A 15451-nucleotide genomic window follows, 5' to 3' on the forward strand; every position below is an offset into this window, starting at 1 on the left:
ACAAAAAATAAGAGCACAAACAAGGATCTCCTCTCATACCTCTTCTCCTCAAATCCTCATGCTCTACTGTGAATCATTATGAATGAATAAGTCTGAAAGCTTCTGAACCTGGACACCACTCATTCGATTATTCACATGTCTCTGCAAAAGGCTAAGGTCTGAAATGGCAATCCCTTTCTCACTCTACTTCACTTTTTCCTTTCAGCTGAACAGAATTCCATTTTTATAGGAGTACCAAGGAAATTTCTGTAAAGGCATACTTAAACTCTAAGGAGTATTCAAAACTATCTAGGCTTGAGTCCAGAATATCTTATAAAGTGGGGCTTCAGATTTTAAAAAGATGTCTGTTCTTTTGAAGTGACCAAAGACCAGACAAATACTCCAAATCTCCAAATGTAAACATTATACCACCTTTTATTTTTATTGCTATTTTTACAGGATACATAAAACTGATAAACTACTTAAAAATATTCTTACTAAAGGCATCACTGCAATTGATTTACAAAAACTGTATTTCATTTCACTTATTTCTCATGTAGATGTAATAACTACACACAACGTAGAAATGTTATTTTGAAATGTTTACCCAGTATTATCAGAGGCAGCGTTTATTAAAGGTTCTTAAACCTTCAAAGCAGTGTTTATATTTTAATGTTGATAAATTAAATTGAGGCTGTGGAAGTTAAGAAAACGTAATTGATAACCACTCATAAGATACAAGTTTTGGATTACATTAACGATACAATTTTCAATTCCACCAATTAGATTAGAGGAAAACAACTCAGAACATTCATACTTACCGTAATAGGTGCTTGCAGTCATGGACATAATCCAGAAAGCTAAAGAAATGCAAATGATCAGGCTCAATATAACTATATTGGTTATCATCTTTATATACTTTTTGCAAATATTGTCGTCAGGACCTGTCATGGAAAATAACAATATGAGTCCCTGAGGGAGAGAATAGTGTTTCTAGTGAAAAATAAGTCGTTTAAGTTGCCAGTAAAAAACTCCCGGAGGCAAACATAAATGCCAACATCTTCCACCGACCGAAAAAAAAAACATAAATCCTAACTATTTCTGGAAACTGCGGCTGACGGATAGCTCAAACTCCTATGGGCGATGTTAAGACCTCAGTGGAAAAGCAAAGCTCACGCCTTCCAAGCGCGATGTCCTACACTCGCGGTCACTTCACACCTGAGCTCCGCAGCCAGGAAGGCGAAAGGAAAACGGAATCAGCCAATCGCCCGTCCTGGCACGGCGGGCTCCGCCCCCACCACACGCCCACGCGCCGACGCGGGGTCGAGGGTGGGGGGGGCCGTCGGTCGCACAGAGACAGGGCGCGCAGCCAGAACCAGGGTGGGTTCCGAGGGTGAGCCCTGGGCGGCCGTAGCAACAGCCGCGGGAACCGCCCCAAAGTTCAGGTCCAGACCCCCAGGCCGAGGACCCTGAAGCTCACCCACACGCAGAATCGCGTCTCCGCTTCCTGCGCGCATGCGCTGTCGCCATCTAAGGGCGTGGCTTCACTCACGTGAGCATTTAAAGGCGGCTCCAAGGGCGGTGGCTTGGCAGAAGCACCCAGGGGCTCCAGGGTTTGCAGTCCTCCTCGGAATAGTGATCTGGAGTTTTAGATCCTTGCATTTAAGAACATACTCAGACAGGGAAGGTTGAAACTACCACTAGCGTAGGAATAGAAAACAGGTGTGCAAGTGAATTTAAACCCAGTAAGTCCATTTCAACAGTAATTGAATGCTTTTTCATCTATAAAAAGTTCATGCCAAAAAAAAAAAAAAGTTCATGCCATATAATAATATGGGTTTTTTGAAAGATTTATTGATTTGTTTTAGAGAGAGAGCACAAGTGGAGGGAGGGACAGAGAGAACCTCAAGCAGACTCCCTGATGAGCCTGAAGCTTGCTCTAAGGATCCTGAGATCATGACCTGAGCTGAAACCAAGAGTCAGAGGCTTAACCCACTGAGCCACCCAGGGGCCCCTAATATTATGGATTTTTTTTTTTTTAAGGGGAAAGGGAATATATTGCTTTGGAGAAGCAATTTTATGACTGAGAACATTATTTAAAATGACACTGTTTAGCACCTATAATGTGAGGGACACTGCTGGTTGCTGGAAATGTAAAGATAAAGTGGGGCATAATTCCTGCTATTGAGCTCAAATTTATTGTCGTGACACCACTTACATTGCGGAATTCTGTTCCTACACCTCTCATTTTAAGTGTGTGCCTTCAGTCAATTCATTTAGAAAACAGAATGTCTTCTTAACATCAAGTTTGAACCTTGTGGCTTATGTCGCATTTGAAATTAACTTGTGTGCCTGGGTTAAAATTAAGTGATAATTATGGCATATCTGAACTTTTTCAGTCAATTGCTGACAATGAAAGAAGAGAAGGCAAATGAGTTTCAGGTATAGTACCCCAATTTTTTTTAACCCAGCATATTTTTTCTTGGAAAAGTAGTAGTAGTAGTTGTTGTTGTTGTTTTTAACTACTGAGTACTTTTTAAAAACACACAATTCTAAATTTAAGTAACATGCCAAGACAACTTAACATCCTTTTCTTTGGTAAGAAATCTAATTAACTGTGAGGTGGGATTAAATAGTAGTGTCCATCTTATTTGACTAACTTTATATATGGTCTTCCTGCAGAAATTATGTGCTCACCTTATTTTTGTCTCATTCTGTTCGGTACAGATAAATAATTGAATTACCTCAGCAAGTTGACTGGCCAATATCAGTCACACCAGATAATTGGGTAGGGTTAATGTCACTTCAGTATGTTAAGGGAACTGTCATAGAAAGAGGGATTGTCAGGGCTAAGACATGAAAGATGACAAAGTTAAGTGACCAAGCTGAGGGAAGGACACTTGTAATTGGTTAAGGAGAGCATGAAAATAGGAAGTCCAAGAGAATGGACAAGAGTTAGAGATAAGGTTTGAAATATTGTATCTAAACAAGCTGAAAGTTCACCTAAGAGATAGGCACATAACTGCTTTTTTTTTTTTTAAGGATTTTATCCATTCATTTGTGAGAGTGTGAGCAAGCACAAGTTGGGAGTAGGGACAGGAGAGAGAAGAAAGACTCTTTACTGAGCAGAGAATCCAACTCAGGGCTCAATTCCAGGACCTTAAGATCATGACCAGACCTGATGGCAGTTGCTTAACTAACAGAGCCATCCAGGCATCGTACATATCTTTCTTGATATTAAACTCAAAAGTTTTTCTTTTTCAACCTTTGAAGCACAAGTTTTATTTTTATTTTTTTTTTTAAGATTTTATTTATTTATTTGACAGAGAGAGATACAAGTAGGCAGAGAGGCAGGCAGAGAGAGTGAGAGGGAAGCAGGCTCCCTGCCGAGCAGAGAGCCGGATGCGGGACTCGATCCCAGGACCCTGAGATCATGACCTGAGCCGAAGGCAGCAGCTTAAACCACTGAGCCACCCAGGCGCCTGAAGCACAAGTTTTAAAAGCCTAGGCAGCAATCTGAAGACTGATTTCTTATATTAGATTCGACTCATTGTAAAGGACATTAGGAAGAGTGTAGGGAGCAGGAGTAAACAAATGGAATATTTCCTTCCCGTAGTCTTGAGGACAGGGACCTTGTCTGGTTCATCCTAGTTTGCTCAGTGTCTTTTAGTGAATATTAATATAGTGTTTTTTGGATTAAAGTATCAAATTAAAAAATGAATTAAAAAAAATCACATCTTATGGGGCACCTGCATAGCTCAGTTGTTAAGCGTCTGCCTTTGGCTCGGGTCATGATCCCAGAGTCCTGGGATTGAGCCCTGCGTCGGGCTCCCTGCTCAGCCAGGAGCCTGCTTCTCCCTCTCCCTCTACTGCTCCCCCTGTTTGTGCTCTGTCAGATAAAGTCTTAAAGAAAAATAAAACTAAAAAATCACATCTTATTTCCTATTTTGTTATTAAAATCATGTTTTAGTAATTGTATTTACAAATAAATCTTTGTGTGAGCCTCTGAATTATTGTTGGGAGAGACAGAATTTTTATAGCCCTTTGTATATCTGGTTTAGATTGCATAACCAGTATGAAACAGTGCAGTGGCACCAGGGTGGCTCAGTCAGTTAGTTGTCCAACTCTTGATTTCGGTTCAGGTCATAATCTCCAGGTCCTTGGTGCTCAGCGTGTTGGGCTCTGTGCTCTGTGCTTGGCCTTCTCCTCTGCTCTTCACACCCCCACCCTGGCTCATGCTCTCATGCTCTCTCTCCCCCAAATAAATAAATAAAATCTTAAAAAAAAAAAAAAAACAGCAAAAGCAACAACCCCCCCCAAAAAAAACCAGTGCAAATAAACTATAATGTATGCTTTTGAGCCATGAAAATAAAAATGATAATTCCTCTTCTAGGCTTTACATATCCCTATTCTGTTTACAGTTTGCTTCAATTTAGGGTAAAGGATTTCTAAAGAAATGTTTTGGTGGGTCCATGTAAGGGAAAGATTTCCACAGAGCTATTCATGTACATTTAAAAAAAAATCATGACAATAATTTCCTTGTAAAAAAATTTTTAATAACATTCTCAGAATACAATAGTAATTGTTTAATATACATTATAAAAGCATTAATTTTAGGAAGTTTTCAACTGTCTAAATACCTATAGACTCCCAGATTCTGGCATAAAGATGAACTATTTTCTCTATTATACCAACATAAAAATTTACCCGTATTCTAACATTGAGAACTGAGATAAAATACCAACATTATAAAGTCTACCTGGAAAAGATCTACAGTGACTTCATAGATGATCTTAACTACATATATAAAATTTTTTATTTTAGTTTTTTGAGACACACGACTTGTCCTACTTCAGTAACATGATTCATATGTTGGATGGGAGTTATAATGTGGAGGGCAAAGCAGAGGATTTGAAGGCTGAAGACCATTGCTCAATCTAGGATTGAACTTCCTAGATTGCTGACACTTCTATCCTTTGTGCCACTTGGTACATTTTAAACATCTAAATAAATAAATAACATTAACAAGGATTTCTTCATTTGTAAATTGGAGATAATGCTACTTTCCGCATGGAATATTTGTAAAGAATAAGAGATCAAATGGATGCCATAGTGCATTTTATGTCTTATTTTTGTGATTTTTAAAATGTTATATTAAGATACCAAGATACTATTGTAGATGGGAATGAACCTGCATTAATTAGTATTTCGTTTTATATAGGGTAGGGGTGATGAACCACATTAGAGTTTACACTCGGAAAACACAGTTTAGGTTTAGATGATTATTTGCCCAGCTTATTTTGAGGTATAAAAGCTATGGTCAGTAAGTGAAGAGATATTTGAAACCATATTAGGAAAAAAAAGACAGAATGACAATTTCAAGGAGCTATGTCCAATATCTGAGAAAAAATGACCAAGCAGGTTTATAATATTCACAAGAGGATTTTCATAAATATTTGTTTAAAGTGCCCCATGATAACCACACAGACTTTTCTTACCTTTGCCTTTGTGAAATCTAGTTGCTTGGGAGGCATTCGTTATTAAAAGAAAGGGTGCTGGGGCACCTGGGTGGCTCAGTGGGTTGAGCCTCTGCCTTTGGCTAGGTCATGATCTCAGGGTCCTGGGATTGAGCCCCGCATGGGCTCTCTGCTCAGTGGGGAGCCTGCCCCCCCCCGCCCCCCCCCCCCCCGCCTACTTGTGATCTCCCTCTCTGTCAAATAAATAGGTGAAATCTTTAAAAAGAAAGACAGAAAGAAAGAAAGGTTGCTAATATTGTAAAAAGACTACTGCTAGGATCCAAGCAAATGTCACCAAAAACAAAACAAAACAAACACAACCCAATCCCCATCCCCCCCCAATTTCTTTATAAAGCAAAACAACCATTACCTTAAAGGAAAAATTTCTAACAATTATGGTTCGGCATATACATGCTGCTTTCATATGGTAGTGTCAGAAGCTTGAACGAAGACTGAATAACTTGGTTACACATTAATAAATTTAATGTGATTTGCCCAAAGCTATTTGAAGGAAAGGATTCTTACTAAAATTAAAAATTTATCTGGTGAAATAAGGTGAACTCTTTAATTAGTTCAAGTGGCAACTATCATAGTTCTCATATCTATTTTGTAAAATCTATTTTGTAAAATAATTAGCATTTTTATAGTTTTATCAGACACATGTATTTTTATAGAAAATACATTTCCCTTCCCTTATGAGACACAGTTGCTCTATTTGACTTGTTAAAAAAGGAGATAAAAACAAACTGACAGGTATAATAAATTGATTCCGTTTTAAGTTATAAGTTGTGAAGATAAAATATGGTAAGTGCTTTTGTGTGATAAAATCCTAATGTGGACTTCTGGGGTAAAAAAAAAACTTACGGGTTTCAGTATATTGATACATACAATATTAGTGGGCGTAGAGGAGGTATTCCTAACATGGAACTTTGCATCACATTGCCTAATTAGTGGATCAACTTTAGAATTGAAAATGTAGTATTTTTATTATAAGAAAAAAGTAATATAAATATATCTTTTTGTTTAACTAAGGTAAAAGCTAGATCGCAATGTCTACATTATTTCACAACATACAACTGGCTATCAGTTTTTCTAATCTCAGTTACTTGAGGCCTTACCTTGCTTGGATGACTCAAGAGCACTTCACATTCAAAATATTATTTTCAAAATATTTTATACTATTTTAAAAGCTAATATTTTTATGAAGGAGGCTATGACTTTTGTCCCTTTTGTTAGTGAGCAGACACAGAAAGTTTAAATAACAGAATTTGCCTTGTTCCTCAGACTTTTTCCCTATAAAATTTCCAAATCACAGTGCCAATAATAATTCAATTAATACAAAACCCAGCAGTTTTAAAGTCATATTTAATGTTGGCTAATTCTTACTTACCATCCTATTTAGAATGTAATATCCCAACATTGGTACAGGAAAAAAAATTTTCTTTCTAATAGAAATTAAACATACTGTCATAGACAGGTCTTTATTTTTTATTTTTTTTAAAATATTTTATTTATTTATTTGACAGACAAAGATCAGAAGTAGGCAGAGAGGCAGGCAGAGAGAGAGGAGGAAGCAGGCTCCCCGCTGAGCAGAGAGAGCCGGATGCGGGGCTTGAACCCAGGACACTGGGATCATGACCTGAGCTAAAATGCTTTAACCCACTGAGCCACCCAGGAGCCCCATAGACAGGTCTTTAAAAGTAGTTTTAAAAGACAAAAACACAAAACACTTTGTAAACATACAATTTCCTAGCAAAATTCTTAAGTACATAATTCTCATGTAAGGCACTTCCATTCTTTTTCAAATATAAGTTTCATAGAACGTTTCCATTTTTTTAATAATCAAGTCTTCATAAATTATACAGTAATAATGGTACTTCAAATAAAACTTTATTAAATACCCAATTTTGGCATAATTTCCTTAAATATTTTTACCTTTGAATAGAATGAAGGATGGGCATCAAGTTCTTTGTGGGCTACTCTTAAAGGAATGTTTTATAGAATTGGTAATGTTTTATCTTGTTGACCAGATTCAAGAATCTTGAAATCTTCCAAAGGAAGACTGCTTAAGGCAGTTGGTAAAATGTGTTCTGATGTGCCCTTAGGTAATATGTTATTTGCTTCCAGATTCTTCACCAAGCATGTGGCTTTGATCCATCTTTGTGTTGCTCTGCGTTCTTTTTGTAAGCAAGTTTTCATTTTCTTTCTTAAACTTGCTATTTCTTTTTCCAGTTTAATTATCCTCTTTTTTGCCTCCATAGGATTCCTAAAAGCATAACTGTGTTCAAGTAGTACTTGCTGACTACTAATGTTTGATTTTAAATTAGATGGTCCTGTTGGGGTACAACTGTTGTTTTTCTTCAAAAGATTCCTTGACTTGAGTTTCTAAGCCAAATAAAATCAGAGAGTCCAACATAAATTATGGAATATCACAAATAAGTAAATTTTGTCCAGTTTTTTATAAAAGTAATTAAACGGCTCTTTTAAAAACTGATTTTAAAAGTTTGATAGGAAACATCAGCTACCCATCTCATGTAGTCATGGATTCAAGTTCCTCAACTTGTTGCATTAGCTCCCACCACCTTATTTCATTTTGTCATTTCTCTTCAGAGGGATACAAACGTTGTTTAAAAATAGACAATGGACTTCCAAGGTCTCTTTCAAGTTATTAAGTGTGATTTTAGGGAGATTTTAAAAATATCTTGCAATTTTCTCACTAAGGACAATGTAATGTATTTAGACATTTGGTTTATCTCTGATACTGATTTAATCTTTTTTAGGTAAACATTATTCTTTCAATTTGATAATATTTCAAACCTGGGGTTCTATTTAATAAAAAATTATCCCCAAGTTATCAAGCTCCTGAATAGATTTACTTATTAAATGTTCACAATTACATCTTCCATTCTAAGATTTAAAATCTGGCTAGGAACTTTATACCCAAATCTGAAGACCCTGAGGACTTTTTTCCCCCCTTTATCTCTTTTACTCAATTGTCCTGAAGTCCAATTAATTCTACCTCCTAAATATCTCTACCATGAAACCTTTCCTTTCCATCACTTTTTTTTTTTTTTCCTTTTTGGTTAAGGTGTATTTCTTTTTCTTTTTTTTAAAACTAACATATAATGTATTATTTGTTTCAAGGGTACAGGTCTGTGATTCATCAGTCTTACACAATTCACAGCGCTCACCATCACGTCCATTAGTCTTAATGCTACTGCCCACATTAGGCCTGTATCATACCTGGCTTGAATATATTAAAAAATTCTTTAATGATGTCGACCTCATTCTGATCCTAATTCATATTCTGCCACCAGAATAATTTTTCTAACAGATTAGATGTTTCTGTAACTGGCTAACTTTCTCTTTGCTTCATTATCTAAAGACAAAAAAATCTTTACATAGCAAACTCACAATCCAGGATCTCACCCCATTCTGCCATTCACCATCTTGCTTCATACTCCCATAATATTAAATCACTTTCCGTTCCCAGATCTTAACTTCCTAAATTTGTTTCTTTTATTGATTCAACAAATATTATTAAAAACACAGGAACTCATTTTTGGACAAATTTTCCTCTCTGATCAGATTTTTATCTAGACTCCCAACTAGATAAAATATTGTTTTAATACATTCATTATCTATGTTAATTTTCTCCTTCCTTTGACATATCACTTGCTAACATTCGATTATTTTCCACTTAACCCTCAACCCATTGGCTTCTGTTCTCCTGTTGTTGTAATTGTCCTGTGCAAGGTTAAGAACCCTCTCCTAGGTTCTAAACTCCAAGCTCAAACTCCAGCACAAACTCTAAGCTAAATGCCTTGGCTTGATGAAGTTTCCTGTGATGCCTTCCTCTGAACTTATATTCTTTGGTGTAACTCTGGTATTCTCTGGATGTGCTGTTCTTAAAGCTCATCACACATATTTTGAATGTTATCTTAAAATCAAGAGCAGAATGCTGCTACAGGTATCATTGCTTATGATTTCTCAGTTTTACCACTGGTTCAGTTACTGATAATAACTGGAAGTAATGTAAAATTCCAATATAGTAAAATCAGTTTGGATTTTAATCAATCAGGAGACCTGAGCTCTAATTGTAGTCTGTACCTTTACTGCACAAGAGGAAGTTTTGTGACTTTCTTGTGGCACAGTATTATATATGAATTTTGATATATTCTGAACTGTTCTAATTTGTAAACAATAAAGAATGAGTACCAAAAATGGTAAAAAACGGGTAAAAGAAAAGTAATGTTACCTACCATAGACTTTAAATGGGTACAAAAATCAAAAATGGTTGGAACAGCATCCATTTTAAGTCGTCGAGTTTGTCCCGTTAAGTCAAAACAGGAGGCTTCAAAGTGCTTTGAACAAAGAAAAGTGTGTTTTCCTGGCACAAAATTTTTGCGCCTAAGCAGGCGAATCCATTCTTTTCTTCTTTTAGGATCCAAAGGAAACCTTTAAAAAAAAAAAAGAAAAGAAAAGACAACTCATATTCCAATAATTACACTTCTGGTTGCACCTTAATGGTTAAAAGAAATTTTAAAAGATGATGATTTAAAGTGTCTTCCATCTACATAAAAAATTATAATATCTAGACACTGGAATAAAAAGCAATTCATGCTATTTTTTATAAATTGCAAAAAAATTAATGAAAAACTGACTTGAGTGTTTTTATTTTTCAGGGTTTTAAAGAGATCTTTCTTCTCAACCTGATTCTTAACATGGGCAGTAAAAATAAACAAGACTATACTGATCTGAGATCAAGGTTATGTAGAACCATTACAAGCACAAGTAATTCCCAGTGCTATGATCTGCTGATGTATGTACATGTTCAAGAAAAATCAAATATGTGCAGATTAAATTTTATCAAGGAAAGCCTAGACAGTCTTGTATTCCTTCCTTTGTGTTCCTTCACTGTGACACTTAACACATTCTTTTTTTTTTTTTTTTTAAAGATTTTATTTATTTATTCGACAGAGAGAGATCACAAGTAGACAGGCAGGCAGAGAGAGAGAGAGGGAAGCAGGCTCGCTGCTGAGCAGAGAGCCCGATGCGGGACTCGATCCCAGGACCCTGAGATCATGACCTGAGCCGAAGGCAGCGGCTTAACCCACTGAGCCACCCAGGCGCCCGACTTAACACATTCTTTTATAATTTTTCCATTTTAATAAATTTCCAGTGAAATAAAAGTACAGTATACATTTCTTGAGGACAGGGATCATTATATCACCTATCTATCTTTAATAGCACAGTGCCTTTCAAACAGTAGGGGCTCAACAAATATTTGCTTAATTGATATAAAACTATATAAATTAACAATTCACTGTATTAATTCCATATAAACTGCATATATTTAAAAAAAATGAACTCAAAGGGTGCCTGGGTGGCTCAGTGGGTTAAGGCCTTTGCCTTCCGCTCAGGTCACAATCCCAGGGTCCTGGGATGGAGCCCAGCATCCGGGTCTCTGCTCAGCAGGGAGCCTGCTTCCTCCTCTCTCTTTGCCTGCCTCTCTGCCTACTTGTGATCTCTGTCTGTCAAATAAATAAATAAAATCTTAAAAAAAAATGAACTCAAGCTATGTAATACAGTAGAAAGCATAATTATTTCAAAAAGTAAAATGCTGCTGACAAGGCAAGCAGGAATGTTATTTCTTTCATACTTATTTTAAATACAAAATATACTGGTATGTACCAGTGTATACCTGTTAAGGAAGAGAAAAATATAAAGGACTGCCCCAAAATTCTAGCGGTAAGTATGCTGACTTGAAAACTTAAGAAATCAACATTCATATGTATTAGAGTTGAACTCTTCTTTGGTTTGATTACTTTATCCTTTACGTATTATGAACTAACTCGTTTTTAAAAAGAACCATTAAAATCATGTTAAAAGATCATGTGGCTCGGGGCGCCTGGGTGGCTCAGTGGGTTAAAGCCTCTGCCTTCAGCTCAGGTCATGATCCCAGGATCCGGGATCGAGCCCCGCATTGGGCTCTCTGCTTAGCGGGAGCCTGCTTCCTCCTCTCTCTCTCTCTCTCTGCCTGCCTCTCTGCCTACTTGTAATCTCTGTCAAATAAATAAATCTTAAAAAAAAAAAAAAAAAAAAGATCATGTGGCTCTGAAACCCAAGTGAAGCTTTATTAGGTAACAACAGCTTTTGCTAGACTACATATAGTAGGTTTGCTCAAATTACTAGTAGAGAAGGGCACAAATGAAAAACCAGATTAACTGGCAAGTAACCCCATTTCTGTCCCTATTACCCCACCTAAACAAACCCTAATCTGAAAATAGTAACATCTATGTCACTCTACAGTTCATGTTTTCATATATATAAGTTTTTCCTATTTCACTAGAAACTTCTGATGGAGGATTTATCTATTCTGCCTAGCCCTTCTTGTTAATAATAATGTATTCTCATTTCAAAGATCTCTGTTCCAATATTTAATGGTTTGGAAATGTTTCCTGTGGCCTCAGCTAAAAGTCAAGCTTTTTACAAGCACATTTCTTGTTTGGGCCTCAATAAAGATGCAGAACAAATAAGTATCATTGTCATTATCATTGTTGTAAGAACCTTCAAATATATGAAAACTGTCAGATACTGTTTTTCAACTTTTTAAAATTTTTTTAGCTCTTTGTAGAAAACTTGTTTTTTTCCTTTGCAGAAACTTTTTTATTTTTTGGATTTATTATTAATTTTTTATTTAATTAACAAAAATGTACTATTTGTTTCATGGGTATAGGCCTCTGATTCTTCAGTCTTACATAATACCTAGCACTCACCACAACACATACCCTCCCCTGTCTACTGAAAATTAATTTTTTTAAAGTAGGTTCCATGCCCAGTGTAGGGCTTGAACTTGACCCCAAAATCAAGAGTGGCGTGTTCTCCCAATTGAGCCAGCCAGGTCTCCCTAGCTCTTTTTTTAAAACTAATTATGAAACCAGTGCCTAATTGAACCTTAACTTGAGCCAATTTTCCTTCCTTATGTTAAGATTCAATTTAGGAATTCCATATTCCTAAGGAAATTCCATGGACTGGGCTAGATGTTCCTATATCATATAGAATGCCATTGTATTCTAACTGTTTACTTTTTTATTTCCACCCCTAGATCATAAGTTTCTCCTGTGTAGGAGCTATGGTTTTCACTACTTTATCCCGTGAAGTAAGCACTCAATGAACTTTCTCAGTGAATCAACGAATGAACAAATTAATGAGATTAGTTTGGCATTACTAATGTTTACCTGTGTTGAAACAGAATAAAAATAATCATTTTAGATTTGATTTGAAGCAATGCTTTTATACAGCATTTACCTTAATTTTGTTTTTCATGAGTTTGGATTTTTCTCAGCATATTCAACGGGTGAGAGATGTAGCCCATAAGCTGAATTTAAGTAATAATAAATCCTCCTATAAATATTAAAAAATTAAGATGGTGGTTAACTGATGGATTTGTCTACCAATAATAGAACCGAGCTTTCAGAAACATTAGATGTTTTGGAAAACCAGTGTTTTAAATAATGCTACTTTGCTTGAGTCTTTAATAGCTGAATGCCTTTTATATTCTAAGACTGTCCTAGGTGCAGAAGACATAGTGGTGAACAAAACTAATCTCCTTTATGCTTTGGGGTGTCTACTTTTTACATGAGGATATATTGTAATGGGAAGGACAGAGAATCAAATGGCTTGATGCAGTTAAAAAGGATGGCTGAGAACATTGTCTTTGGAGTCAAGTCAAGGTGCCAGTCCTGATTCCCTCAGTGTAATACCTGAGTAACATTAGGCAAACTGTTTAGCTTTTTTAGCGTTCAGTTTTATCAGCTATACAGTGGAGTAATAATTGTTACTATGATTCCAGGGATTAAGTGAGGTAATGTAAGTAAATAATTCACCCAGTGCATAGTACACAGTAAATACTAAATAAAGGCTATTTATTAATATAAAAGTAATTACAAATGCCATGAATGTTATCAAAGGGTAAGTATAAGGTGGCAGGGAATCATAAAACAGGAAGAGCTAATCTAGTCAGGAGGTTTTTTTTTTTTTTAAATATTTTTTTTTTTAAGATTTTATTTATTTATTTGACAGAGAGAGAGAGAGATCACAAGTAGGCAGAGAGGCAGGCAGAGAGAGAGGAGGAAGCAGGCTCCCTGCGGAGCAGAGAGCCCGATGCGGGGCTCAATCCCAGGACCCTGAGATCATGACCTGAGCCTAAGGCAGCGGCTTAATCCACTGAGCCACCCAGGCGCCCCTAGTCAGGAGGTTTTAAGAGAGTAGGCATTAGATAGAGAAGGTAGGATGGGGTGGCAAAGATTGTTAAGTATCACAGGTACAGTGAAGAGTGTTATGACATGAAATGATGCTGGAGGGGCTTCTAAGTTAAAGAGTAGTTTTGAACTCATCCAAAATGGCATCAGAAGGCCATTAAAAGGACTAATTTAGAGAGCTGATTATTAACATAAAATTTTTTAACAAGCTATTAAGCACAGCCATTTTTTTTTTAAGATTTATTTATTTATTTATTTGACAGACAAAGATCACAGGTAGGCAGAGAGGCAGCCAGAGAGAGAGGAGGGGAAGCAGGCTCCCTGCTGAGCAGAGAGCCCGATGTGGGGCTCGATCCCAGGACCCCGGGACCATGACCTGGGCCGAAGGCAGAGGCTTTAACCCACTGAGCCACCCAGGTGCCCCGCACAGCCATTTTTAAAAATAATGTACATTTGAAATGAAATGAAGACCAAAGATAATACTGAAACCCATCATTTCTTAATTACTTTACGATTATCTATAGTCTTAAAATTATTTGTCTGTTCTGTGTGTGGTACTGCACATTTCTTCCCGAGTGTATGATTAGTGATGTCATAGTGATAACTTGAAACTACATGGAAATTGGGCAAAAGCTACAAATCAGTGCTTTCCCCTTTCCCTTGAGATCCTGCTGTTAAACCTGTAAGAACATACCATTGATTATAGAAGAGAGTTTAGGAGTGCATCAACAGAAGCAGTGAATCCGTTCAGAGGCTGTTGTAATAATCCAATCAAGAGGAAATATGGGAGGGGTGCCTGGGTGGCTCGGTGGGTTAAGCCTCTGCCTTCCAGCTCAGGTCGTGATCTCAGGGTCCTGGGATCCAGCCCACATCTGGGCTGTCTGCTCAGTGGGGGGCCTACTTCCCCCTCTCGCTCTGCCTGCCTCTCTGCCTACTTGTGATCTGTCAAATAAATAAATAAATAAAATCTTAGAAAAAAAGAAGAGGGAATAGGGGAGAAGTCAAGGGAGGATGACCTCCCACTTTTGGGGTGGATGGTGTTTTCATTTACTGAAAAAGGGAATACAGAGGGTGGGGTGGTGGTAGGAGCAAATTCATTAATATAAAATTTTGATACATTGAACCTGAGCAACTGGAGAGAGAGAAGGGAAATACTGAGACACCAACGAGTTAAATGAGATCACAGGAACAGTTGAAATCATTTGGTAAGAATAGCAAGACCAAAGTCAGAGGACTGAGAAGGGAAGAGGCTGGCAGAGAAAAATGAAGATAGGTCAAAGAAGATGAAAATCACAAAATTAGTGTCAAATAATTCAAAAGTAGAGAGTATTTCAAGGAGGAAATAAAGACATGCCATGAAAAGAAACACAAGAGTGATAACTCCTAGCAACAGCAGTTTCAGAAGATTATTGGGGGATTTAGGCTAGAGTGGGCTAAGAGATAAGAAAAATGGATAGTGAGTTTAGAGAACATAAATTGTACACAGGGATAAAGAAGTCTATCAACATCCTAGGAAAGAAATTAGTCAAACATTGTATTTATGAAATAGGAATATAATTTATTATAATGTTGATCTAAATTTCCACGAAAACGTTAATCTCATAGGAGGCAAATGGTCAAGTATGCATGTTACTGTATCACTGTGTATCTCTTAAACATTCAAGATTATTGGTGCCTTTGACTCCTCCCTCT

The 15451-nt window shown here is 36.8% G+C and overlaps 2 protein-coding genes across 5 annotated transcripts in view; both read right to left on the bottom strand.

The window, feature by feature from the left end:
- TMEM19 (transmembrane protein 19) overlaps positions 1-1558 on the bottom strand; it is a 39564-nt gene extending 38006 nt beyond the window's left edge. For 2 of the 3 annotated variants that reach the window (XM_046012684.1, XM_046012682.1), the window contains exons 1-2: positions 1460-1558; positions 801-923 (exon numbers count right to left, since the gene is read on the bottom strand). In XM_046012684.1, the coding sequence (XP_045868640.1) occupies positions 801-923; positions 1460-1496 (160 nt within the window). In that variant the 5' untranslated portion in view covers positions 1497-1558. Of the gene's footprint in view, positions 1-800; positions 1215-1459 lie in introns of those variants that run through there. The other variant, XM_046012683.1, reaches the window with a different exon arrangement.
- THAP2 (THAP domain containing 2) overlaps positions 1-15451 on the bottom strand; it is a 32357-nt gene that overhangs the window by 14574 nt on the left and 2332 nt on the right. The window contains exons 2-3 of one of the 2 annotated variants that reach the window (XR_006819667.1): positions 9758-9953; positions 7135-7880 (exon numbers count right to left, since the gene is read on the bottom strand). Coding sequence is in view for 1 of the 2 variants with exons in the window: in XM_046012685.1 (XP_045868641.1) it covers positions 7491-7880; positions 9758-9953 (586 nt within the window). In the remaining variant the exon portion in view is untranslated. Of the gene's footprint in view, positions 1-7099; positions 7881-9757; positions 9954-15451 lie in introns of those variants that run through there. The other variant, XM_046012685.1, reaches the window with a different exon arrangement.

The sequence above is a fragment of the Meles meles genome, chromosome 7 (assembly GCF_922984935.1).
Source record: "Meles meles chromosome 7, mMelMel3.1 paternal haplotype, whole genome shotgun sequence".
Classification (NCBI taxonomy): domain Eukaryota; kingdom Metazoa; phylum Chordata; class Mammalia; order Carnivora; family Mustelidae; genus Meles; species Meles meles.